Source organism: Columba livia, chromosome 10, assembly GCF_036013475.1.
Source record: "Columba livia isolate bColLiv1 breed racing homer chromosome 10, bColLiv1.pat.W.v2, whole genome shotgun sequence".
NCBI lineage: Eukaryota > Metazoa > Chordata > Aves > Columbiformes > Columbidae > Columba > Columba livia.
The window spans coordinates 15,682,835-15,710,310 of NC_088611.1; the positions used below are offsets into that span (position 1 = coordinate 15,682,835).

Genomic DNA, 27,476 nt, shown 5'->3' on the forward strand with positions numbered 1-27,476 from the left:
CAGTCCTGGATTTTGGATTTGACTTGGCTTTTTTTTTTACCCAGGAAAAATTCCCTTGACTCTGCTAACCTTGGTGGGGGTTGTCCCTTGCTCTCAGTCTCCCAGGAGCAGATGCAATGTTGGGCAAAGAGACAGAGGGCAGGGGCATCCTATCCTGTCTGCAGCATCTCCTCCCCAGCCTCAGAGCTGAGTCCCAGTCGCTGCCGCAAAGTGACTTGATTTTTCAGGTCTCATTACCAAGGTGTCCTTTGGCTCTGACATAGGGAACCCCAGAGCTTTTCGAAGACTAAATTGTATTTATGGGGTCAACAGGGCTTCGTGTCCCTTCTGCAAAATACACCCCATATATGTCTACCTCGTGCTACTACTGTAGGTAGTAACATCCAAATTGTTTTCTCTTTAGTGTGGTATCACCTGGAGTTGCTTTAGCTCTGTCATCGATTGCAAACATCATTCTGTAGCTGTACATACTTCATCTATTGAGATGGAGTGTCACTACCATATTTTTTGGTCACTTTTGAAACAAGAGTATAGTATTAGCTGAAACTTTTCAGCAGTATGGATTTATGTATTTATGTAAAAGTGTATTTATTTTTCCAATATTGTTATTTAATTTTATATAAATATTGCATACATTTACAATGTTTAATGTTAATGTTGAACAGTGAAAATTAAAGACAAGTAGAATGTAATCATAAATGAATTTGTATAATGATTTCTTGAGTCTTTTGCTAAATTAAGGTCATATACTTAGTTTTGGTAACTTTTACTAAATTTTCTGAAATGGTACCGCAATGTTCCATCTTTTGACTTGCTTTTATTTTACTTTGTTCTCCAACAGAAACTGTCATTCACAGTAATTAACAGTTTAAAGTGTTATGTATGACGAAGTTTGGATAACTAATTTCTTGCAAGCATCTGATTGGCTTAGCTTCACTCAAATTTTAGTAAAATTATTACTATAAAATACATAAAAATTAAAGCAGAGGGCATCTGAAGAGTTCAACCCTCCATCCTCAGGCAAAAATCCACTGGGATTTTGAACAGTAAACAAGTGATTTTTATCTGACTGGTTAAATCCAGGTTTTAAAAATATAATTAAATGACTAAACAGATTCTGTATGTAAATGATAATTTTATAACAAGAGACTGGTGAGATGCCTTGTCATTATAATGTGTGTTCAAAGAGGACTAAGAGGAGGTGACACTTCTATTTCCTTGCTTGTTTAAGAACATGTATTTAAACACTGCAGAATTGTACGCCATATGATAGACCTGACCTTTTTATTAAAATAATGCTTTAGAAAACATGCAGAAACTGTCACCAGGATACAGAGAGTGTTTTTTCTCCTCTGTCTTACGGTATGAATGCAGATCTCCATACATGCTCTCAAATACCGAGAGGAATTCTCACCGTGTTCTCCAGAATGAGGGAGATGCTCACAGATAATATTATCCATCTCTTCACTTAAAACCTGAGGCTGAACCCACTTCTGCCAGAGTAGATCCGCTCCTTGCAATAATCTCCGTGAATTTTGGTGCTGTAGAGTTTCGCATAATACCCAGCTGTATCCTGATATAATTTATGAATAACGCTGAATTCACTTGTCATGGGCTTCTCATTCTTTCCACATTAGGAAATGGGCACAGATAAGGTAAAACAATCATATCTCGCAGCACCAATTCCTGGTTCAGTCGAATGAGTCATTTGGGCTTCACTGCACTGGGACAGTTATCATTTTACTTTGGTCTGTGGAAAATCGGGGGGCGGGTTTTTGGTTCGTTTTTTTAGGGGCTTGTTTTGTTTTCCTAAAAAGTATGATAATTTTAAAAGTAATCTGCTTTGCCAAATACTTATTGCTCTTGGGTATCAAAAGTTCTAGCTGCTAACACAATGGTTGTGTAGCTTTTAGTGCCTGCAAAACAGCGGTGTGAGCTTTGTCGGCTCTTTATCAAATGGGCAGAAGTGCTGGTACCTTAGTCTTTGAGGGTCTTTTGATCCAACAGTGAAGAATATGGAAGCTTAGTGTAAAATAATTAGAATATTAGCTGGCTAAACACCAAACTCTGTTACTGTCAATGTGAATTCAGGTTCTTTGGCTTCGCAGGGCTCTTTGGCTGCACGCAAGTATGTGGGTAGCAGTGAAGTGGCTCTGGACTCAATGGGGAGCAGCAGGACTGCCCGGCCAGCATCTCTGTCAGGGAGCTGGCACTCAGGAATTTTAATCTTAAAATTGGTGTCAATGGAAAGTTCAGGTTATTTGTATTTAGTTCTGTTAAAGCCCCAACATGTTGTTTATAAAATGCCCTCCCCGTGAAGATGGCTGAAAATAGGCTGTTCAACAACAATATTCTCCATGTCATCGGTCTGATAATGTTCTTAGCAGGCAGGATGTCAGCTCTTGCTATGGCAGAAGTGATAACCAGGGGCAGATTTGGTTGCAAGTGTATGTAACTCTGCTGTTCTCTTCCTCTCTTCTGCAGAAAATGAATTTGCTGTGACAGCAGCATTACTGAGCTGCTGTATGATGCTTTACACGTGTTTTTGCAATAACAAAGCCATCCTTGAAAAGGAAGCGATAGGCATGCTGAACTCTGCGGTCACTAAGTGATTCACATTGCCTTTTCTGTCCTTCATTCATACGATGTTGGTTCAGGCTCTGAGACTGCAATAACAAGTCTCTATTTCTCTGTAGTGCCAGGTATTATCAGAAAACTAATAAAAACAATCCTACCCCTGTGGGGAAGGACAAATGTTGTTGCAGCAGAGAAAGGCCTCACGTACAGTCCCAGCACCCACAACCCAGGCAGAGAGATGCACTGGGTGCCTTGCCTGCCTTTAGAAAAACAGGTAGATGCCTTAGTCATGATTGAATAAAGCTGATCCAGACCAAAATGAAAACTTGGTAGCCTATGAGTATCCCCAACCGTCTGCCTGAAGCTGTCTCCATCTCAGAGCTGTTCACTGTTCGCTTAGGCTGGCGCACCGAGGCTTATGTCCCTCTTGGGTTCCCGGCTGCCTCCCCTCTAGGATCAGTCAGACCGACTGACGCCAGGGACTGCCAGTTTAGTGAGCTGATAAAAGGCGAGAAGTTGTCTGCTTTGATTTGCCAGTCAGAAAAAGACTTTTGACAGTGCGGACCTCTTTGCTTTCATTTAAAAAGGCAAACCAGACCCATTTCAGCCATTTCCTGTACTCTGTCCTGTGTGTCACCCATCCAGAGTATCCCAGTGCCCAACTTCGGCCACCCCCCCCAAAACTGCACATCCCTGAGTGATAGCTGTCTTACCGCCCACCCATTCACTGCCTCTTCCCTTTTGAGAACTCATCCCAGATAGCGGATGCAGTTGGGGTTTTTGTTCAAAGAGTTCCAGCCTGTTGCTCCTCTGAGGCAGCAGTGATGGATGTTCCTGCAGCTCTTTACTCAGCTCCATGCCTGCTGTCCCAGCCAAGGCTCAGGGCCATAACTGGTGTCTCTAAACTGCTTACAGGAGGGTGGAGCCAGTGGTACACAGGTGCCTGGTAGAGGAACATCACTTTATTCTTGTCTCGCTACTTCTAAAATCTCTGATTTTTATTTTCATTTCTGTTTTTGTTGTTTGCCTGTCATCACCGGACATCTTTCATTGCCACTTCTGTTTCTCCTTAAATAAGGAGAACTATGTGAGTATGCTTTTGCTATTGATTCTGCTGTCTCCTGTTTGCTAGTATTGAGGTTCCACTGGCAGGAAAACAACTATCAAAGCCCGTCTGCCGCACTGCAGGAGAGGGACCACCCTGCACCACTGTGTGCTTAACACTGAGCCTGCACGTAAGTGCTTTGCCTCCTGCAACTTAATGCTCAGCTGTTGCAAATCACACTCCTCCCTTGCAAGGCACCCCTCAGTCTTTGCACCCATTGTGATCTGACCTGATGTTTAAGTGTAGTGTCTTTTAGTGTGATGGAGAACTGAAAGGACCAGGCAGGAGCATCCCCTCTAACCTCTGTAATCCAGTGCCTGAATGCTGAGGAAGTGTCAGGGTAAGGAGCTGCAGAAAATGGCCAGTCCTATCTGCTCTCCTTCGATATCCTCTCCTGTTGCTTCTGCAAGGACAGAAGTGAGCTGGAACAGTGGCTGGGCTGAAGAAGGTTGTTTTCTTATATCTTGAAACTTTTCTTCTTCCCCCACCCCCAGATGCTGCATCTTTTCCCAAGTTTCCCAGTGCTCTTCTGAGTAAGTAACTCATTAGAATTCACTGATGTTTCTTACCACGTATAGTCCAGCCCATGCTCCTGTCCTAACTTATGGTGAAATACTTGCCTTTCTCTTCCCAGAGAAGTACCATGGCTGTTTGGCTTCATTTAGTGTGCCTTTGTGGTTGCCTTTCTATACCTCCCCTCTTACACATTTTCTAGATGAGATGGTCATTTTCTTGGCTGTGCACAGCTGGCCTGAACTTGAACAAATGGTGGGACTGCTATTCAGTGATACCTGGCAGTAGTCCTCATGTCAAGGTTGGCCCATCCACGGCTGCTGACTTTGTAAAGTCTGCAGAGCTCCTATATGCATGCATATGTGCACACTCACACGCACAGGAGAAATAAAACAATAAATAAAAGGGTAATTGCTGGGAACATTTGTCTCCTAAAGCACTGGCTTTAAGTGCAGCAATTGAAATGTGTTAGACTGCAGAAGACGCTTTAGAACAGTAACATACATCCAAAGATGAGCTGGGAAGTTCAGCATCTTCAAGCAGATCCCAGAGATGGGCCTTAGGAAGAAATTTTGCCCGTGTTATACATTTGCACAGCCTACCACAAACTCCAATAAAAGCTGTTGCTCAGATCCTAGGGATTGTAGCATTTAGAAGCAAGGATGTGTGATGATGAGGGACACTAAGCACAGATATATTTACTGTATTTCTAACTTTCATTGTGACTGATTTGTGCTGTCATTAAAGAAAAACAATGTAGTCAATCTTGTTCCAAAGACACTTAATGCTCTATTCTTGTTTTAATTTTTACTAGCTAACAGGGAAGGTGTGTGAGCCAGCAGCATGGATGAAAATCTGTCCGATGCCCATATTCAGGATGACACTATCTAATCCCTGCTGCATTAAGCCATATTCAGGATGACACTATCTAATCCCTGCTGCATTAAGCCAAGATTTTTCTTTATAAAATCGGGGAGCAAAAAGCAGCCCAGCACTCCTACAAAAACCCCCTGTGTGATGCACACCTGTGCAATAGGGCTGACATTCCTTGGAGAGCTCTTTACCTCGTGTTTCCCTCCCAATGACACAGAGAAATCCTATTCTTGAATGGTACTTCTAAATGCCATTGTAATGCCAGACTGTTCACTAAAAATGTGAAGTGTCAGCCTATGCTGCTTGCTGCTTCAGTTGCTGCTGTCTTAAAAGTGCCACAGTATGGAAAACAGGCTTCATCAATGCCTTCCACATCACATTATACTGGAGTGCTGGGTAACTCACACATCCCCTAATTTAAGGAAATGCCATCCAACGTCTCCCTCCCTGGAGAGGCCTGCAGTGGCTATTTGAGGACTTTGTATTGTTTCTTTTTCAAGTTATATAGCATGGACTGGGGCAGAGATGCAGCTTTTAGGGCAGCTTTGTGTGTTCATAGCCCTCCTGATATCTGTACCTGGTGAAGTTTTTGTACAGGATGTAACAACAGGGCAGGTGAAATGGGGAAAGAAGGTGCTACTTAGTAGGTGGACACCATAGAAGAGGAGATGCATGGCTTCTCCTGCTGTAGTTACCTGCTTTTCTCCCATAATCCTGAGAGGTTTCTCAGCTCTGGTAAATTATTATATTAACTTCAGTGCTCAGGACCTTAAATCTTGCAGGAGTTAAAAAGCCCAAGAGCATCCTTTCCTCTGGACAGTCTGTGTAGCTGGAGGAACAGGCTTCATACACGCCAGCCTCTTCCCCCTGCTACAACAACACATGGAGCTGTACCTTTTCCTTTGAGAAATTTCCTCTTATTTTATTTTTTTTCAATTTTTCTTTTTCTTTTTTTTTTTTTTTTTTTTTTTTTTTTTTTTTTTTTTTTTGCCTGTTATGAGACATCATCTGAAGTCACTTGCAAGTCTCTGCAGCCTAGCTCAGCAGCGGGAAGGTAAAGGTTTATTGGATTGTTTTATTTCTCCCTTTTGCAAATCATCACTTGGGAAACTCTGTTCCCGCTGCAGAGCTGCGAGCAGAGCAGCCAGAGGATGGATACCCCATGTGTGCTGCAGAGCCAGGACAACCCAGCATGGGTGCTCCATCTCACCCATGCCCGGGGTGAGGAGCACTGCTCGGGGACACTGTGGCTCAGCCTGCTCTTGTGCACTCCCAGGGCCACCCTTTGACTCCGGGAGGGCTCCTCAGAACATTTGCACAGGGGTTCTGGGCAATGCTCGCTGATGCTCTTGGACTACACACTCCATAAATCCCTAAAGTACATTTCTTCGGGCAGTCAGCATGGATTAAGCATTTCTAAAGCCTCTTTTAAACTGCAGTGCACTGCTTTGGTTTGTTTTGCTCAGGTCTCTGGTCTAGTTGCCCTCCCTTGAATGGAGAGACTATTTTTCCCTTTTAAATGTACAAAAATCACCTGTATTTTCTGGTCTTGTACCAGCTAAAATCACCGTGACCATGCGCTCTCAGCAGCTGTGTGTGTTAAGGTGTAGCTCCCTCTCACAGTTTTGCAGGGAAGGAAAGTCCATCTGGGGGATCCTGTTCCTGTGCACCAGGTTCCCACCCTGCATACATGGTCTTCTCACTCTGCTGATGCAGCCAGGCATGAGACTTGGCTAAAGGTGGAAAGAACATGGTTTAAAAGCAGCTAGGAGCAAACATTTCCCAAACAACTCCTGCAGCCGCTGGAGAAACCATACCATGGAGCTGCACCCTTATTTTAAGCTTGTTACTTGTCTCACTCAATCCAAAGGAGGTACCTGCTAAAATACTTTACTGTTGCGAAGTTAATTAAGTTCATTCGGATGCCACAGAGCCTCTGTTGCTGGATAATACACAAAGGTCCAGGCGTTTTAAGACTTCTTGTAAAGGTTCAGCTGGTGAGGAATGATCCAGGCTTCCTATGGTGGTGTGTTTTCTGATGTCTTTTCTGCTCAAAAGGCTTCAGAGGTACAGATGTCATACAGCTGTGATTTCAGCATCTGATAGTGGCAGCATGAGTTATAGTAAGAGCTGACGTGGACTAATAGGATGCTGAAATGTAACTATGAGGGTATGTGGTTTGGCTCTGCCCGTAGCTGGAGAAGTTCATTGACATCCAGGAGCACAACCCTTCATGGGAAGAGGGCGTAAAGCATGTAGGGCTCTGCCGTTTCTCTGTTTTATTTCATCTAGCACATTTCAGCTCAGATTGTTGGAAAGGATGACCAAGGGCTTACTTACAAGCACTTACTTTCTACATAATCTTTAATGTGTGGAAATCTAAACCCACAAGGATTGCTTTTAATTTCCTCCAAAAAGTTGCTCCTGGCAGAATCTGATAAAGCCGTTTTCAGTCTAATTCTTCCCAGCCCTGCCTTTGGTGAGCTATGGGAGCATACCTATCTTTGGGAATTCATCTGGTGATCACTCCAGCTTGCATTCATTATCTCAAATACCTCCCAAATCGTTGGCTGATGCTGGGTAAGTGGTCTGACAGCATTTTCTGAAACCTTTCACTTTTGGGGGATAATGTCCCCAGGTTCTTGCTGGTGGTTTGATTTTTCTTTCCCATATCTGAGCTTGCTTGTTCAGGGCAGAAAATTAAGGAGAAGCAGAGCCGCTCTGTAGCTCTTGATTGCTCTGTGCTGCCTTTTTCTTTTCATCAAGATTTGCGAAGTTGTGCCCTGGGTTGTTGAGTCCTTTCGGTGTCAGACAAACCTTGCTCCCAGCTCTCAGCATGGCAGTGGCACAGCCGCAGCACAAGCTCCCGGTGCGGAAGAGCAGGTCCCAGTCCACTGCAGGAGGGTCATAACCCAGCCCAACCAGCCAGAAATTTTATACACATTTTTAAGAGCTTTTGGTGTACATATTCTGTTTTGTTTTCTGCTACCGGCCTGGTGAATCAGGTAGGAGCCTTCTTATGTTTGAGAGTTCTTACTGAACAAGATGTACCCTCGTCTTTCAAAGTATCAGAATAGGGAATGCAGCAAGTGGTAGTTTAAAGCAATTTGCATGTACTTAGTAAAATAACCTTCGTCATTCCTGCACTCTGAAATAGAAAACAAATTTCTGTGGAAACAAAAACACAGGCTTGCTGCTGCGCTGGAGCAGAGCAATACATTGCAGGAGAGATTTAGCATCGTGTTCTGACCTTTCTGGAAACTGTTGATATGGAAATATTTTTGTTGTATTTATTTAAACTTTTTTCTTGCATTTATATAAACTGGGCAGTATATTTATTTGAAAAAAAACACAGCAGCATGCCAATCCCCGGTTCTTGGCATGTTAACAAAACTAATCATGCAATAAACGTAATACCCTTAAATCTCTGCTCAAGTGCTTTGATCTTAATGCTCTTAGGAAAGTCCTTTCGTTCTTATTCTCCATGTAAAGCACCAGGTGTGACTGCAGTGATTTTAGGAGATAATAAAGATAATAACAAGAGGAAGGTTTACTAGAGTCTTCAGTGTAATGGCCATAGCTGATTTTTGAAATAATACTTCTCTACTATTTTATGTGTCACAGTCATCTCGGGTTTTTTTTTAAGAAACAACACAACATGGTGTTTTTGCATCCTCCTCTGTGCCTGGCTATCCTTCCAGGTTCACCCAGGGGTGTTATTTGCTGCTGTGCTTCAACCACAGGCTGGAAACAGTATTTCAGAGCAACATTTTCCAGCACTCGAGTGGAGGCAGAGACAGGCTGACCATGGGCATGCTCAAATGCATGTGATCCTTGACTCTAGGAAGCTGGTTAGGGAAAAAAGTCAATACGGTACCTTGGCTACACCTTCAGGGCTGGATCCAGAGGTGACTAAAATAGTAGAAATCTTTCTGTTGACTTCAAAGAGCTTTGGATGAGGTGGTGTTGCACAGAGGGCCACCCATCCATGCCCGGTACTTTGAAGTATTTTCTATGGAGATGGGGGCTAGGAAAGCAATCAGGAAAAATAAAGAGAAATATGAAAGGAGTGGTTTTGTCTGTGCTATTCAAATGTTTTAAAGAAGGCAAGGTCAAAGCTTACCTCTCTATGGCACTGTTATCAATAGATACTGTAAACAGGCAGCAGTGTTTGCAGTGATGAAAAGAGTCCTGATAGCAAAATGTAAAGTTTCTCCAGGATCTGAAATAAATGATGAGGCTGATGTCAGTAGCTAGGTGTGTTGCTTCCCTAAGTCCCATGGTGTTGAGATGAAGCTCACTATTAAATTATTTTCTGCATGTGGCTAACATATGATTAAAATCTGCGTGCCGAATAAAAGTTGGAAACACCTGAGACAAATTAGAAGGCACTTATGAAGTAGACTCTTTGCAAAGGAATTTTCAGTCTCTTGGTTACATAAGGTTGTTTTACCTCTCTTTTCTGTCAGTGCAAATGAGATCATCACTCACGTGTTCATGAAAGCAAATGGGTGGTTTAGATCTAAAAACACACAGCTGCCTAACTTTGATTTACGTTAAAGACAGGCATGGAAGTCATTCATTCCAGCATCTTGGGAATTACTTTTAAGTATTAACAAAATTGAGCAAATTATGCCTCAAGCTCTGGGTGCACTGAGGTATGCATGTAGGCTTGTTTGATGGTGGGATGGTGAAATAAATGTCAGAATCAGAATCCATGCCAAAGTTAAGCAATTTGTAGAAGGGAGATAATAATTTTGGAAATGACTAGCACCATATTAATTATGAGACTAAATATTTATCAATCAACATCAGGTCAAAAACATGCTTGTGTTGTTGCACAATGTGATTTTCTTCCTTTAGAGTAAGTTGTGGATCCAATGTATTTTTAAATTAGATAAAAGATGTGTTTGACTATACCAGCTTGGGATGTGGGGCAAGAGAGAGTCCTGATCAAGTGTGTGAATTTACCCTTGAGCTTTGGCTGTCCCAGTGAAATGGCATTAACTTGCATGGAGACCACTTACTAAGGAGCACTTGGATTTTTGCTAAAGTATCAGTATTGGCCTTTAGCCCAAAGACTTAATAGAATGAAAACATTAGAAGTTTACAACGGGTTTGGTAGGATTTGACATTTCTTTCTTGCTGCTGATTTTCATTGCCTGGGGAGAGACGTAGAAAGAATGAAAAAAATGAATTTGTGATGCAACGTGAAGTCTTATAAAGATAGGATAACATTAGCTCAACCTTTTTTCTGTTGATACTAAAGAAAAAAGTTGAAATTTATTAATCTGGGTGAGTTGTGAAAGTCACGGTTTAGGACAAGGAACAGCATTCCTCCTGATTCTCAGTGCAAGGCAGAATGCTGTGTTGCTCTTTGGGGTTTTTGGCCTATCTTGAAATTGGAGCTGGGCTCAGGAAAACTCAGAGGTGCCCATTCCTCAGCGCCCATCGCTGCCATACTCTCCCTGGCTTCCTGGCCTCTCGTTAATGGCATTAAACCCTATTGATCCCAAGGGACCTCAGCTGCCTTTTTTCATTCTGTAACGGTCTTGCAGCAGGAAAACAGCCTTTTCCAGAACATCACTTATCCAAGCTTTTAAGCAGCAATGTCTGATCTTGTGAGTTGCATCTATTTCCATGTTGGTCTGAACTTTTCCATTTCAGAGCAAGTTACTGCTCTGTCGCTGTTTTTTTGTACACCTCTTAACACAATAGGGGCTGAATGAGTTGGAAGTAGTGCTGTAATTTAAAATAATCGCAGCTGTCAATGCATATGCCAATTTCTGTTCTAATGGATCTTCCAGAGGTCCTACATATGTAAATTGTAGGGGGTTTAGGTTTCAAATGTATTCATAGGCTGGGAAGAACTTGGGCTGTAATTTGTTTCTTAGGAAATACGCTGATGGAGTGGCTCCAAAATGAAGGGAGAAGCACCTCCTCTCTGAAAATAAAGCAGAACATTTTATACTGAGAGATGGTTGAACCAGTGTGTTTGTGCTCAAGGATTAAACCAGGATTCTTGTGACATAGCATGTAATGACTTGCATAACATGTGATGAAGAAATTGCAGCTGAGTCTCTGGGTGCATCATGCTGAGTAAGAGGCTTGTTCTACACGAAACTGTCATATTAAATTCTTGTTGTGATTCCAGACCCCTTTGATTCCTAAATCTTTTGGAGGAGACTAATCTGAAATCAAAGTGAAGTTGCTTGAGGTTTGCATGCCTGAAGTGGCCACTTTTGAAAAAGTTCAGTGAACCTGCAGAGAGAGGTTGAAATTAGTTGCTTCACTACAAAGCTTTCAGCTAACATACCTGCTGATTTGCTTTTTGCTTTGATTCTTCAGGCTCTGCCTTCTTGCCACCTTCTGAGTTGTTTTCAAAATGCATAAATCTTAAGGATGAGCATGTCCTGGTTTCAGTCTGTTTAGTAAAAAACAAACAAACAACAACAACAAAAAAAAAACAAACAAACAAATACCCCACAAACTCAGTAAAACAAACATAAGCTCAAATATTGAGGACATGGAAAGACTGCATTTTTTTGTCTCCTGCCTTGTCCTTTGTGCAGTTATTTCCCTCTGTGAAGGTGTATATTGCAATTTATTCTCCTGATTTACCAACATTTGACCTCCCTTTGTACCAAGGTAAATGGGAATGGTCCCTTTCAAGTTCTTCTAAGCAGATACTGAGGGCTCCTGCCTTGATCCTTGTAAGATGACTCTGCTCCTTTGAAACCACTGGAGCAATGTCAGGAATCCAGCCTGTTATCCCTGCTGAATGTCAGCTGCTTTCTCTATTTTGATATTGGCATTTTGAGGGGCTTTGACCGAGAATATCATGCAATATTAAGTGCAAATGCGAGTATTTCCAGCAGTTAAATTCTGCCCTTCTGTATCCCCCTCAAGCTTTGCATAGGCTGCTGGGGACATGGGGATGTGCTTTTTGGTCCAATTAAAAGAAAATGGCCTGGGTAGCCATGGCCCATGTATAACCATGTAGATGGCCCTGCATGAAAGCTGATCTGTTGTTACTTTATATTTACAGTGTTCTGTCTCCTGTGGAAGGGGCCAAAGGCACCGCAATGTGTACTGTTTGACAAAGGAAGGGAGGCATGTAGAAGAAGATTATTGCAAGCACCTTGCTAAGCCCAATGTGCAAAAGAAATGCAGAGGGGGCAGATGTCCGAAGTGGAAAGCAGGAGATTGGGGACAGGTGAGACGTGTTGTATACCCTTTTGCACCCTTTGATATTCTTCCTCTGTCAAATTGGTTAGAAGCTGGTTTTCACATCACTTCTGTCCTCTTGAATGTTTCAAGGGTAAAAGTTCTGAGCCACATCCTCAGGTGATGTAAATCAGTGAAGCTTCATGGATAGCAGTGGGGCAGCACTGATTTGTCTGGAGAACTTGCAACTTTTAGTATCTATCTGAAAGCAAAATCCATGTTGTATATTTTAAGTTTCTGCTAGAAAAGGCATTAGTAGATAATATTAAAGAGGATCTAGTATTTATTCACATTATTAAAATTGTTTTTATTTAACTATGTCACATCCCAAGAAAAATCTTCCTTAGTTTTGAGAAAACTGAAATTAATTTTACTATCAGCTTCCTGGGAAAGTCTAAAGAACAATCAGAGCTGTTCATTAAAAATGCTTTTCACCTCCTTCTGTTTCTCAACAATCTCATCTCTTGATTTTCCTTCATTAATAAATCAGACACTGATGCATAGAGCAGAGGCTGCTGGAAATGTGAAAGTGCTTGGAGTTATTAAACACTTTGTTTGCTGAAAGCATATCTTGAATCCTTGTTTTGCTGAAAATAATGTCTTTGTCATCACCTTGAATCTGCTGCATCACATTTTTATCTCTGAACCTCGCTTTTCTCTCTACCTCATTAGTCTGCTAATCAGCAGAAGTATTGAAAATCCCAGACTAAATGAACTGTTAACTTGTAAAACATCATGTTCTCTTGCCGTCTGTCTTCCAAATTAAGGTACAAAACACCAGTTCTCACTGTATGCAAGTTCCCTGAAAGATAAACCATTAACATCTCTACAGGCACCCATGCAAGTGTTAGGACTAGGACAGCACACTTGTATAGTGTTGACTATTCACAAAGACAGTAAATCTACTGATATTCTGTTATTTTTTTCAGACTTGTGTTTGTTTTTAGTGCTTACCTTTGAGTCCATAGGCTAGGAGTATTTGCCATTATGTGTGTAAAGGCTTAAACGTGCATTTGCCATGGAGGTTCGGTTACTGAGGTCTGGGCTTTTTACCCAAGGTATGGCTGGGAGCACCAGGGTAGCCCTGCATAGCCCTGTGAGATGCACAGCACTGCTTCCAGATTGGAAATTAAGTCAATATCACTACCTTTATTACCTGCAGGACCGAAACCTCAATTTTATACAGGAAGCTAGACTGAAAAGAAACGTGAGGCCATTAGATAGTCTTGTCATATCCAATCTGCACCTTACTTAAAGTGACTGCTCCTGAAAGCAATTTTTTACAGCTGGTAATTGTAAACATAATAATGTAATGGTCTGTTGATTGCGTTAAAATACTCTAATGTTAATTGATAAAAGTAAGTGTTTCAAAATTTCCAATGTTCCACCGCATGATTGGAGTTAATTTCATGCAAGCGGAGAAAGAAACCCAAGTTATTAGAAGGATGAAGGTGATTTATGGCCTGAGGTAATCTCTTGTGACTAGGCAATTAAGGAATATTTGTATGCTAATGATTAGACTAAGAATAGGCAGGCATTTCAACATGTCTGGTAGCACAGCAGCCCAGGTCCCTGATGCTGTATGTGCTCAGCCAGCCAGGTTCTTGTTTTGGGGAAAAAAAAAAAAAAAAGGTAGAAACACCCATTCTGCAGTATCAAACTGGGCTTTTTAAAGGTGCATTAAATGCTCTGACTTGGCCTCCTCATGTCCTCATCCTCAGTTGTGCTGGCAACGTTTCTTTGCCTGTGACAGATGAAAAGCAGGACTGTTGGATGTTCGGAGCGCTGGCCGTGGCTGTCCCTGCGAGAGGTGCGCAGGGCTTGCACAGCTCTGCAAAAGCTTTAATGCCTCAGAGCTGAGGTGCATGTAGGTACTGAACTGCTCATTAAGGCTGTGGAACAGGCAGGGGTTGGGCACCCTGAATACCCAGTAGATCAGGATCTAAATGGGCATAGAAACTCCGTGTCACCTTCCACATCACCTGTGACACGGTTGAAAATAAGAGCCCTGATCAGTTCGCACTTAGATACTATCGAAAAGGCTTTCTGAAGGTCTAATTGCCTCCAAGAGATAATCCCAAAGCTGAGCTGCTGTGAGCTGGCTGCCTTTTGTCCTGGGTAAACCAGCTAAAGTCTGCGAGAAATACGGCGAGGTTTTCCCGTAAAAGCACATCCTCCTTGTCACTGTATGTGCACAGGACCTGTTGTGTGTGCCTTTAGGTTGGTTTGGTTTGGGTTTTTTTCTTTTCCTTTTGGGAAAAGGAATGCTTAAGAAGAAACAGGATTGAAAAATACAGGAATGGTTAAAAATGCATCCCAGCTGTCCAAGCTAAGTGCTCTGCTCCCAGGTTATTTTCTCTCTGGATGTTTTGTATTCAGAGGCCAGCTAATTCTTTTCTAGATTGTTATGAATCCACTTTCCTGCAGCAAAGCATTTTAATGTATCTGTAATAATAAGAAGGGAAGAAAATAAGGCTTTTTCTCCAAGTTTTAAATGTGCTTGTGTCTGTACTGAAATGTCAGATTTAATGTGTTTGCATCTCCTAAGTAGTATCAATTATGGCCATTTACCTTTCACTTAGCAAAAATACCAATATTTATTCTGCTCTCTGGTATTTACATATTTCAGCTACAGGCTGAAATCCAGCCCTGTCTAAAAACACAGGTAGAGCACCAGTTAGAACTTCTCCATAGATGAGCTGGCACTTGGCAGTTTGGCGAATAACTTTCTCAGTGGAGAAAGGAGCGCTCCTGGGAAAACATATAGACTCTGTAGAAAGGACAAGCAGGCTGCCTGACTCGTGGCATCCCGTAGAGGAATATATAAATACAGCAAAAGTTGGCTGCCCCCAAACTGACTGTCTTCTGGCAGTGTCAGCCGGCTGGATTTCCCCAAGTCAGACACAGGTTGGCTGACCAGTATTCTGGGTAAAAATAGCCAGGAATGGTGTTTAAAAATGCCTTTTCTTGTCTCTTGCAAACCAAAAAGCATTTTAGAGCATGGTGTGCATCCTGGTGTATATGTTTCTCCATGTTTGTACCTATTATTCAGTTTAACAGTCCCCTATGGAATGCACAGGACAAACGGCACCGTTAATCACAAGGACAAGGACGTAGCACAGCATATGGGAAGCATTTGCATCACCAGTGACAGAGAGCAACTGCTACTTTCAAAAGTGACACACACCAAAAAAAAACAACCCTACCTTCTCACAAATATTTAGAGCCAGGCATATATTCACAGTCAGCTTTTCTTTGGTCCTCTCGGCTTTATGGGGCATTCAGATAGTAAAGCAAATGGCATTAGGGGAGGAACACTCTGCAGAAGAGAGAATTGCTTCCCCATTAAGCACCACTTAATTCCCTGCCATAAGAAGGCTCGCTTTTATAGCTATTGTAATAATGGGCTCTAAACTTGTTTTCTTAGTTGCAGATGTATTAATAAGTTTGCTCATCTTAATTGTTAACTCAGCAAATGGCTAATCACAATAGCTGTGTTTTAAATGCGGATCTTTGATTTTTACATGCTTTTTTCTATAAATGCAAATTATTTTTATTCCAAATCTATATCATGTACTTTAAGATCTAGCAAGGAAGAATCCATACCAGAGGGACATTAAGTACTGTTAAACATATTACAGTGTGCAGTCACAACAGTAAGAAATGTTGCATGAAAGAAAAAGCAAGCTGTTAAAAGCATTGTAGTGTAGATAACAATTTGAAGATGTCTGGGAAACACAGAAATTCAGGCTTTTCTGGCTATACCTAGAAGTGAGGAGAAATGTGCCCACAGTGTAATGACAGAAATGTGAAATGCAGTTAATCTAAAGAAGACATTTCTTTTCACAAACTAACAGTATGTCTTGCCTTACGTGCATGTGCATGTTTAGATCCATGCTGAAAGAAATCCCAGCTGTATCACACCTCTACCCCTTTACTGCTACAGACCGTCTTCTCTATAATTCAAGTTTGCTTTCATTAAAGTCCACTCCAGTGACACTTGTGGCATTTTATATATTTTGAACTATTACTTTTTTGAGCCGAGTGCCTAAGAAGAAATACACAGAGCCTTGCCACCTCCGGCATGTTGAGATGGTTTAGCGGTGCCGCTATCTCCAGAGGTTTTTGTTGTATAAATCCTGTCTGGGAAATCCTGACTTCACTGAAACCAGCAGCAAAAGTTCCTGCTGGCTTAAGCAGAGCAGGATTTCAGCCTGTCTGCTCTGCCTTTGCAAAATTTTCCCCTTGTACAATGAAAAGCCTCACCTGAAAGTTTAAACACCGGCGTTAGAGCTTTGCTATCGCTGCCGTTGAGCCCAGAGCAGAGGGTGAAACCTGGGAACTTACCGTGATGGCTGCGATGGGAACGGCCACTCACCTTTTGTCCCTTCCTCCAGTGCTCGGTGTCCTGCGGCCGGGGCGTCCAGCGCCGCACCGTGCACTGCCACAGCGGCACCCCGAAGGCAGCCCCGGAGGCAGAGTGTGACCCGGCCAGCCGTCCCCCTCCCCAGCGGGACTGCCACCTCCCCGAGTGCCCCACGCACCACTGGGCAGCCGGCGAATGGCAAGCGGTAAGCGGGGTCCCCCCCTCCGCCCTTCCCGGGGTCACGTCACTTGTGCTCTCAAGCGTGGAGTGCGGGACGATGCTGGAGACCAGGGGAGTCGCCGATCCTGGAGATGGGGCTTTGGGGCTGCAACCCGGGCTTGCCAAAAAGAAAGCAGAGGAAACGCTCACGTGTGCCAGATGGAAGGGGGAGCGGAGAAATACTTCTGTGGGGTTTATTGCTTTGTGCTGCCCTGTGTTTGGCTGGAGCCTATGCAAATATCAAGTAGGTTTTAGCTAAGGTGAATTTGGGGCTGTTCCTGGAGGCTGAGCCCTGCCATACTGCTCTGGCGTTGAGCCCCATGCCTGTGGGTTTGAAGAAACTGGGGAATATTGGTAATTCCCGCTTTCCTGCCCCGTTACCCCAGCTCCTTCTGACAGCTCTCTCCTTCGCTGAGCTCCTGGTCTGTGCTTTTTCCGAAGCCATGATCAGTGCTGAGATGAGTTGTCCCATGGGAGATGGTGCTTTTCTGAGTGAGCAGCATCCGTCCCCAGCAAAACCAGCTTCTTAGGCTGGACCGGGGGATAAAGCTATTGCTCTGGTGGTTCAGAGGGAGTGACTTGGACTTGCCTGCAGTGTAGGTGATGGGTGACAGGAAGACAAGGGGACTCTGGGCAGGAGGAATGGGTCCAGGGGAAGCCCTCCCGTGGGGTGCTGTGGCAGGCTTCGAGTGTGCAACAGGTTTTGGCAGAGAAAGTTCAGACCAGGCACCAAAATTATTATTTTCATTCTGGTTTTGTTACATTTTTAGCCATCCCTGGGTACAAAAGTCCTGCCTCAGTTCTTCTCCATCCCTGTCTCACTCCCAGGTTCTCCCAGGTTCTTCCCTGCTGTGCAGGGACTGCCAGCCTTGGAAATGGGAAAGACAATGGAGCTGCCAGCTCTGGGGAGCTGACTCCTGTGTCACACAGCCTGCAGAAAAGGTCACCACTCCTATGGAGATGATGTGCTTGTCACATAGGGAGAAGAGGATGGCCCATCACAGGCCCTTCATGAGGATGCAGGGGATGGACAGGGGCAGAAGATCCCCCTCTTGCACAGCCCAGGGAGGTCTTGAAGGGGGTGAAATTGGTCAAGGTCTCTTTGCCTGCCAAGACAGTTGTGAAGAGGCCGGGGTGTCAATGAAAAACAAAATAGGGCCTCCTGCTCTATTAACAAAAGATGAGGAGGCACCGTCAGCTTCCTGCTCAAAATCTTGATGTTTACAGACTCACAGATACTTCCAGAGCTGCCTTTGTTGTGTCACTGAAAAAAAAAAAAAAAAAAAGAAAAAAAAAAAAAAAGAAAAGGGAGGAGAAGAAGAAAAGCAAATTTACTGGTAAGAAAAAAAGCATCTCACACACGCAGAGGCTGCACAACTGTTCTGCTGCAGCTAGAAAAAAATTCAAGGTGAAGGCAGCGTCTGCTTTGCCCTCATCTTCTCTTCCTCACAAGCTTGTTCTTGGCTCCTTACTGCGTGGATCACCACAGACTGCAGCCAGCTGAGTGTGTGACATTAGATGATATCCCACCACCATGATATCTTGACCTGACTGGGATGATACAAACAAATTTAGTTTAAATTCCTTGGTCTCAGCAGTGCTGGAAGTTGCTTTATAATCCTGTGTAATGCAGCCACAAGTACCAGAGGCCAGAGGGGACCGTGCCCCGTTCTCACCTGCCCAGGAACCAGAGTGGGATGGGATGCAGCAGGAGGCAAAGCCAAGCTGACCAGGCAGTGGTACCCTATGGAAACACCCCAGCCTGCAAAAAAAACATAGGAATGGCTGAGGGGGCTCCGGCAAATTCCTTGCAATGAACTTGTGCTTTTACAGAGCCCGGTTAATTTCTTCAGCTAATAAATTTACAGGCAGCAAAGTAGGTCACCAAACATCATGCAGTTACAGTCCTTACCCAATGGTGTAATTAGTCCTGAAAAGCCATGGCTCCTACCTCATCCTTTCACCCTCTTTCCTTTATTTTTGCAATTGTTCAAACTAGTGGTGCAAGGCTCCTGCCTGCCCTCACCCAGCCAAGCCCTTGGTGGGAGGTGGATGCTGATGTTTACCTAAGTTTTCCAGGACTCCCCATTGCACGAGGGAAATTTTTAACGTGTTACAGAGATATTTTTTTTTCACCTGCAAAGCTTTGCCAGGGGGGTGCACTGGAAGTTTCCTGACCCATAAGCAACCTTTAATAGAAACATGCAGGAGATGCCCAATGTGAGCTCACACTTTGGCTGACTCCAACCAGTTCTTCTGAGCACTTCTTGTTTTCTTCCGATGCACCCAGTGAAAAGAAGTAATAACACCTTCTCCCCAGCCATAGGTACTGGCTGCATGTTATTTATAGTGAGAAGGCTCAGATTGCATTAGTATTCTCTGAGCAGAGAACGGCAATGAACCCTAATTGACATGAAAGTGGGGATGTAAAGTAACATCCCAGTGCTGTCATCTTCTTGATTTCTTATCTTTAAAGGGAATCTGTCAAGAGGGTGGTGTTTGGTTTTTTTTTATTGTTCCTTTTTTGTTGTTGTTGTTTAGAAAAAAGTTGGTCTTGCCAATGAAAAGGAATAGGGAATTTATTGGAAACCGTTTATTGCTCTGTTGGTGTGTCACCATTAATTAGCTGTTCTCAGTGCCTGCATCAGGGAGAAGAAAGTCAATAGAAAAGGCCTTGTTAATGTCAAAGTAAAATTCAGACCAGCATCACGAAGCAAAAAGGGACAACTGGGAGAGGGGAGGGTTGGGGTTTTTTTTACTATGAACTTCTGTGGAAGCACAATCTATGGCTCTGGAAGCTGCAGTGTAATTCTTGAATTTGGGGTTTGCCATTTGGGGTAAATCATGCCATCCTTGTCTGATTTGTATTGCAGAGTTACCCAAGGCATGTTTGGAGTGTTCATGGTGTGGGGTTTTGTTTCCTCTCTGTGTAAGATTTTAATTTAGGAAAAAAAAAATGAAATTAACACTTTTGCAAAGCAATGTCTTTGGGGTTTTTTTAATTATTATTATTACTCTTCTAAAACAGTTGCAGAAGGGCTTGAAATGGTCCTTAATTTGAACTGCCAGGAAAATAGTTCAGAATTTGGGAAATGAGGCAAAAGAGATAAATAATGTAAAATGCCTGACCTTGTTTTCAGTTCTTGCTATCAAAAGCCGTTATAGCCTGGCCCTGCTGTTTTATGTGAGATTTAGATCAGTCAAGAATGTGAGATTTCATACAAAATATATCACCATATTAAAAGGAAAAATAGCTTTTTATTGCTAGCTGAACTGTCCACTTTCTACATGAAGAATGTTTTATAACCTTTGGGTGGCTGATTGGAACCTCTGCAGTGTTTCTCTTACATTTGTTTTATGATGGTCTCATTGTCTTTGAGCCATATTTAATATCTCATTGGTATTGCCAGTTATCCCTAAAAATACAAATACTCAAACTTTAATTTACTGATGATGACATAATGCACAGAGCTGGCTTGAGTTTATTTGGCCATATGACCATTATTTGTAAAGAAACCCAAAGCAGGCTGGCATGTGTTTGAGAGCATCAATCCCTCATCAGCAACTAATGATTTTAAATGAGGATGGGCTTTTCATATGATAGCTCTTCACCACCAGTGTCAGAAGATGCATTGATGGCATAGAGATGGTTCACCCTCATAAAATTAAGCGTGAGCCAATGTACTTTGCAAATTTAGGCTTAAATATACATTGAGAGGAGACAAAATCAGCCTTGTTTCTTCCTACTTCTTGGAAGGTGCTGCTCAGGGAAGCTACATGATAATGGAGCGCTTTTGATGCCTTATCCACATGCAGTTTTTCAGATTTTACTTATATAATAGGGAAGTAGCAGAGAAGGGCAAGTATAGCATGGTTTGCTCTCTGGGCAAATCACACTCCATCAAATTTCTCCAGCCCCCATAGGATTGCTTTGTTTTAGCACAGACCTAGAAGGAGCTTCTACTCCAAGGACTTAAAGCAAGTGAGTAAATAAGGTTGAAAGCACACAAAGCCCTTAGGGTCTGTGGGCAGACTGCGGATTTTGCAACATTGACTGTTGCCTGAGAGCTCCTCGGTTATTCCTTCAGTATAAAGGCTGCTTTGTGGGGCTCCCTTTCCTTTCCCATCTCCCTCCACTTCACATGGTTACTAAATATTTACGACCAACTTGATGTTGCGCTTGCTGCGGCTCTCCTGGTTTACTGCTCCTGCCATGGATTGATCTGATTTTTCAAAGTTCTCACATAATTTGCAATCTGGCTTCTGACAGCTAATTACAGAAACAGGGGACTGACAGTGTCTGTGTTTCGCAATTAGCTGAACCCACTGAGATCTTGCTAATTTTGGGCCAGCCAGGAGAGCAGAAGCTGTTTCAAGAAGGTTGGAAACTATATTTGGAGGGTGAGACTCTAAGTAGATTAAACTGGCATGGTCCCCCAATCTTAGGTGACTTCAAACAGTGTTTCTGTACAGAGAGGAATGGTCTGGTTAAACATTTTGTCCTTTTCCTTGGGGAAAGACATTTCCTGCATGTTACGTAAAATGATTATTTTCCTGCATATTTTCTCCTTGTTAATCCAGTTAGTTGAAAGTGTTAGAAGTCCATTACAGGTGGTAACTTTAAGAAAATAGGGTCTTATCCAGACAGCTGCTCTTATGCTGATTTATTTTTGTTTATGTGTGTGTTTTGTAAGACCCACTCCAAGCACAGACCCAGTCCTTGGGGGACAGCCTCACAGCCGGGATGGTTTTTCCAAGACAAGCAGAGAAAGAACCAAATCCTTGAAGTCCAGGGCAGCAGTTGTGCTCAGCTAGCATTGGTTACTCTTAATATTGGGCAGGGCAGCATTTAAAAGTGAATAAAGCTGTAGGGCCCCCTCAGCTGCAGCGGTGACAGAGATGTGTCCCCAATGGGGACACATGCTGCTCACCCACTGTCAGGGACCGGGGAAGGGACTCCCCAACGACAACTACAGCCAAGGGTGCAATGGTGTGTATTTTGGAAGGGGAATGGCTGGTTTATCATTCTCCAAGCAGCTGTATTTACTGCAGGATGACATGATGGGGGTTGGCCCCTTTCTTTCCCCCTTGTCCCATCTTCTGACCTGGCATGCCCACCCCTGCATCTCTTGGTCCCATCACAGCTGGAGCTCACATCTGCCCCACACCAATACCTGCTCCCTTGGTTTCTCCTCTCTTCCTGTATCTGCAATTTGGGTTAGAATCTCCAGAGGACGGGAGCAGTTCATCACTGGATGCTCCTGCAGTGCCTGGCATGGTGGGGACCTGGTCTCAAATTCGCCCCCAGGTGACACCAATGAGAGGAGCCAACGTGGGGCATAGAGCCATCTGCTCACTTGGGCTGCTGGGAGGAGGGCTTGCTCCAGGTGCATATTAGCTTGCTGAAGTCCCCATGGGTTGCATGAGCCGTTGTTTCTTGCAAACAGTGCATGAAGACGTGTGGTGAATCATCCCGGTACCGCAAAGTGGTCTGCATGGATGAGAACAAGCAGGTGCAGAACAGTGGCTACTGCGATGCCAGCAAACGCCCCCCCGAAATTGAGAGCTGCAGGCTGCCGCCCTGCGAGTATGTCTGGATCACCGGGGAGTGGTCAGAGGTGAGTCCCCGTCCCCATCCCCGCGCAGGGACTGTGCCGCTCAGCACCGGGCCACGCTTTCCTCCTCTCACCGCTGGCCTCGCTGAGATATTGCAACCCAAATCAACAGTGGCAGGGCAGTGCTGCGTGGTTCAATTATTATTTTTCGCTTTGTTTCTGTGTGTAATTTCCCTGCTGGAGAGAAAGGAGCAGGACTGTGGGAGACCAGGATGTTAAAGAGTAAACACCAGCATGCTCAGAGTCCTAGCTAACATCTAGAGACAGTTTTCTTCCAAAGCACATCGCATCCAGCAAAACCTCTTTGGTTTTGCACCATTTTATTTCATTTATTTATTTATCTGGTTTAATTCCCTTCCCCTCCTGCCAAGCGCTGGGGCCCCATGAGCTGTGTGAGGGCCCAGGTGAGCACCCTGGGGGAAGGTGAGCCTGGATGTGACCACGGGGACGTGTCCTTCTGTGCTGCCATCTTTCACAGGAGCAAAGACCTGGTGCGAGCAAAGGCAGCAGGTTCACCCTCACGGCTGGGAGAGGGCTCGGCAAGGAAAATAGATGAGTTTTCTTTGCAGCAGGCACTGCATGCGGGAGGACCTGGGCTAATCTCAGCCTGTTTCCTTCTGCAGCGAGTGAAGGATTATTTTCCACTTGGAGGAACAGCAGAGGGAAATGACAAGGCAGCTGCTGACACAGCACTGATTAAAAAGAAAGAACAAGAAAAGGGAAAAAAGAAAACATGCCAGGACTGAGAGGGAGGAGAGACAAGCCACATAGATAGTGCAGGAGGGAGAAATGTGGAGACACGAGAATTTCTTGGAGCAGCCTGGTCTCCTGGGTGGTGTCCTAAGAGAAATACTAAGGTGCCTGTGAGGCTGGAGCTCTGGCTGCCCCTTGCCCAGAAACCCCCAACCCACTCCCACTGCCTGTGACCCCCCGGGGGTGCTCAGGCCTGTGAAGATGAGGAGGTCAGTGAGAGCTCACAGAGCTGGAGCTCAGCTCGCCCCACGTCTCAAAGCTCAAGGCTTTTGGTAAGGAGGGCAGGGGCACTATTTGTCCTCTCATTAAAGGCAAATCCTTCCCTTTCTTCCAGTTGCTGCCAGGTACCTGCAAGTCGGGGTCAATCTTGACCGTTTTCTTTCTCTGTGCAGCCTATGGTGAAAAAGAAGACAAACAAAAACAAAAAAGAAAAACCACACAGCACTTCAAATACTAGAGACAATTCTGAGTTCCCAAGGGTCTTCTGGTCCTGTCTTTGCCCTTGGGGAGAGATATTAATAACTTCAGCCCAGGAGCAGTGGTAGGAGCAGCACAAGGAGGAATTGGGTGCTCAAAGGCAGTGTCAGGTGTCAGCCCACTTGTAGCCACTCATAATACTCATGGCTGGCTTAAATATTTACTGGTGATCCCTTGGAACAGCCTGACATGTTAAAAGCTGTTTTTTCCTCCCCGTTTCGGGCAGCCTTCCCAAAGCATGTGGTGCTAACAGGTCCCTCCTCTGCCTGCAGTGCTCCGTCACCTGCGGGAAGGGATACAGGCAGCGCCTGGTGTCCTGCAGCGAGATTTACACTGGGAAGGACCACTACGAGTACGGGTACCAGAACACTGTCAACTGTCCCGGCACACAGCCACCCAACATCCAGCCCTGCTACCTCGGGGAGTGCCCCATCTCAGCATCCTGGCGCGTTGGCAACTGGGGAAGCGTAAGTTTGGCAAACTTCCTTTTTTTAACCAACATTGGAACAAACTTTCCAGCCCCCCCCTCGCCCCCCCCAACAGGGGACACAGTCGTCATTTTGGCAGGGAAATGTTTAAAAGCTGCATAAATTAATGCAGTGGATACCCTCATGCAGCAACAACCCCAGTCTGTGTAGGGCTCCATGCTCCAGACTGAAGCCCATCATATGAGGGAGTCCCAGCAGACACAAGTGGGGTCATGATCTCCATGAAAATTCAGTTGTAGCCAAAATTTGTGGCAATGTTGAGGGTCATGCTGAATGTTTAGTCAGAAAGTGAGGTCATTGCCACAAAACAAGGGTTTGGAAACTATGAGAGTAGAGGTAGAGATGGCTTAGCTGGCAGCTGGGTTTGATCCTGCTTGCCCATGTTTGTGAGCAAGACCTGGGAACCAGCAATAGACTGAAACACTGGTAATTTGAGCCTAAAAATTATTTTTCTTTTTTTGTTTCTTTCCCTCCTCCCCCTCTCCTTTTTACAAATGCTGCGACAGGACAGGAGAAAGAACTTTGCCTTTCTGCTAAAGTTATTTGTGTTGAGCCTCTTCTGGGGCCTGAACTATAAGATCAAATTGTAGTTAAGGTGATAATATTTCACTTCTTTGGGCTTCTGACATTCTTTGAAATGTAGTGTTTCTCCATAAATTTGATTTATTAGCCCAGCTCAGGCATTTGTAGGAATCTGTCAAACCTTTACAAGGCAACAAGGGTCAAGTCAAGCAAAATGTAGTGGAAGCTGTCACAGTAAATGGCAGAACCGTTTGAAACCAAAGTTCCTCCTGCCCTGTAGGAAGTCTCAGATCCTCTCTGTGAGTCAGGGCAGAGGAGTTACAGCAAAGAGCTCAGCCTCAATTAATTGGTATTTTCCCCCAGAATTTCAGTGCAAAATGTTCAACTCATTAGTACGATTTCACTGAGAAGAGTATCCATTTCAGAGAGCAAGACCTTTCTCCTTGCTTTGGGATACTGAACATCCCAGTGACAACTGAGTGCCACGACCCTTCTCATCTCTGATTTTCAAAGGGATTTAATGCAAAATACCATCACCTTTGATGGACGAAGAGAGCCCTGCTCAGCTGCTTAGTTAAGTTTTATGGATTTGGATCCAATAAAGAATAAATGCCAAGATGCAAATGCCATAAGCCGTTGAAGACCATCTCCTTCACAGTGTGCTCCTTTAGAGTAAACATTTCTAAATAGATAAGCAGCATCATTTTCTTGGCAACCTAACCTGGTACCTGTAGAAAGAGCTGACTTTCAGTTCTCAAGTACTTGAAAGAACAAGTTGCAGAGGGGGAGCAAGATGCTCCTGCCTCCCATAGCCACATTCAGCAGCAGCCAGCTTGGACAACCTGCTGCTTGGTGGCTCCAGTAACTTGTGCAATTTCAGCCTTGAGATTGCCTTTGATTTGGGCTGTTTGAGGATAATCCGGTGCTTGCACAGATTTAGCCATTTTTCCAGAGCAAGCGGAAAGAGGGTTTGGAAGCTGTGGCGTTTTTTTGGTACAAGTTGGATAAAAAACACCAATCCATGTAATGTTTGTTCAGAGACCCCTGTCAATAGCCCAAGCAATGTCTCCCAGCCACCAGAAGATTTCCACTTTCAGGCTTCCTGGTGAACATTTCTGTATTGTACGACCTTCCTAATGTGAAAAAAAAACAATTTCATTTGAGCACATGTTTCACCTTAACCAACTGCCTCATCCACCAAAGTGTGCAAGTGCTAAGCAAAGTATGGTGGTCTTCTTGAAATAGATAACGACAATGATAATAATGAAGGGATTAATAATCAAAGGGACTACTTACTTGATTAAAATTTAACCTGTGTTTGAACACTTTGCAGGACTAAGGCCTTTGCTGCTGTCTCTTGATACAAGGGAAACGGGGTGTCTCTGTTCTTCTGGAGCCCAGAAACCCCTGAGATAAAATATGAACTTCTGTCTTGCAGTGTTCCGTCACCTGTGGAGTTGGAGTCATGCACCGGTCGGTGCAGTGTTTGACAAACAATGACCAGCTCAGCAGCTTGTGCCATGCAGATCTGAAACCTGAAGAGAGAAGAACGTGTCACAACATCCATGACTGTAAGTCTGCAGATTTGCACCTTCCTTTGCCTTTCTCCTGGTTTCATCCTCTTTTTCCATCAAACTCCTAGAGATATGCACTATTTCCAAGCATTGGGAGTTATGCAAGTAAGCACTAAGGTACTTCAGGAAAACCTCTTACAAATAAACAAGGTGTTTTGATGCTTTGGATGCCTCACAGTGATACAAAAGAAATTTCGATGTACAGTTGCTCAGTGACTACAATTATTTCTGTTTTGTTTCAGGTGAATTACCAAGGAGCTGCAAAGATGTTAAGAATCTCAAAGGTGTCACTGAAGATGGCGAATATTTCCTTCAAGTCAAAGGAAAGACATTAAAGGTGCATTTCAGCAACAGATTGATAGTTAATGCATTTTCTGAAGGTGCAAGAGGACCCTGCGTGTGCTCTTCACTTCCACTCTTGGATTTTCTACCTTCGGTTTTCTCAGCAATCCCTTTGCATATGATGCCTGACAAAATTCTGTCTTCTCTCTCTCAGTTGTATTGCTCTGGGATGCAGACTGACAGCCCAAAGGAGTATGTGACCCTAGTAAATGGGGATGCAGAGAATTTTTCAGAAGTGTATGGATACAGGTAAGAAATCCTTTAATCCCGAGCTTCACATTATTTTTGTTTTCCATGGCAATATTTTCCGGTCATGAGTAGAAAGGGTTTTCTTTTGATTTAGATTGCATAACCCGACTGAATGTCCATATAACGGGAGCAGACGAGAAGACTGCCAGTGTAGGAAAGATTACACAGCAGCTGGGTTTTCCACCTTCACCAAAGTAAGGCTGGACCTGAACACTATGCAAATAATAAGTGAGTAAAAACAGGGCCTTGCCATTAAAAAAAATCTGTTTGTTTTACACAAATATAACTGTAACTACAAGCAAGCAGTAGTACTCTAGTGAGCCATATTCCTGAGCTCTCCTGTTAAAAGCTGCTTTTGAACTTGGTCACTTGTTTGCTGCTTTGTGCTTAGAGACTGCAACTCTGCAACATCAGAAATGCTCATACCATTTCTCTGTAATATGGGAAAATATTAAGACAGTTGCTGGCGCATCTGCTATACAGAATGAATATTTGTGTGCTCCCAGCAGGCCAGTGTACTTTCTGAAGGATTTAATTTCATTTGGTCTCCTATTTTCAGACTGGACTCAGACAGAA

The 27,476-nt window shown here is 43.8% G+C and overlaps 1 protein-coding gene and 1 long non-coding RNA gene across 19 annotated transcripts in view; one reads left to right on the forward strand and one right to left on the reverse strand.

The window, feature by feature from the left end:
• ADAMTS9 (ADAM metallopeptidase with thrombospondin type 1 motif 9) overlaps nt 1-27,476 on the forward strand; it is an 84,340-nt gene that overhangs the window by 48,021 nt on the left and 8,843 nt on the right. For 3 of the 7 annotated variants that reach the window (XM_065075523.1, XM_065075522.1, XM_065075527.1), the window contains 8 exons: nt 12,117-12,284; nt 16,693-16,866; nt 22,328-22,498; nt 23,998-24,192; nt 26,174-26,306; nt 26,552-26,646; nt 26,806-26,900; nt 26,995-27,128. In XM_065075523.1, coding sequence (XP_064931595.1) covers nt 12,117-12,284; nt 16,693-16,866; nt 22,328-22,498; nt 23,998-24,192; nt 26,174-26,306; nt 26,552-26,646; nt 26,806-26,900; nt 26,995-27,128 — 1,165 coding nt within the window. Of the gene's footprint in view, nt 1-12,116; nt 12,285-16,692; nt 16,867-22,327; nt 22,499-23,997; nt 24,193-26,173; nt 26,307-26,551; nt 26,647-26,805; nt 26,901-26,972; nt 27,129-27,476 lie in introns of those variants that run through there. The other 4 variants (XR_010475109.1, XM_065075525.1, XM_065075526.1 and 1 more) reach the window with 4 other exon arrangements.
• Nucleotides 1,268-16,814, reverse strand: LOC135580467 (uncharacterized). 12 transcript variants are annotated; one of them, XR_010475121.1, is made up of 5 exons: nt 16,674-16,814; nt 11,385-12,497; nt 9,192-9,290; nt 8,946-9,095; nt 1,268-8,216 (listed from the first exon to the last, which is right to left on the reverse strand). It is a non-coding gene; the product is annotated as an uncharacterized LOC135580467 (long non-coding RNA). The 12 variants fall into 12 exon arrangements; XR_010475120.1 differs by adding an exon at nt 10,040-10,230 and having other exon boundaries at nt 1,268-9,095; XR_010475118.1 differs by having other exon boundaries at nt 1,268-10,230; nt 11,385-11,492; nt 12,303-12,497.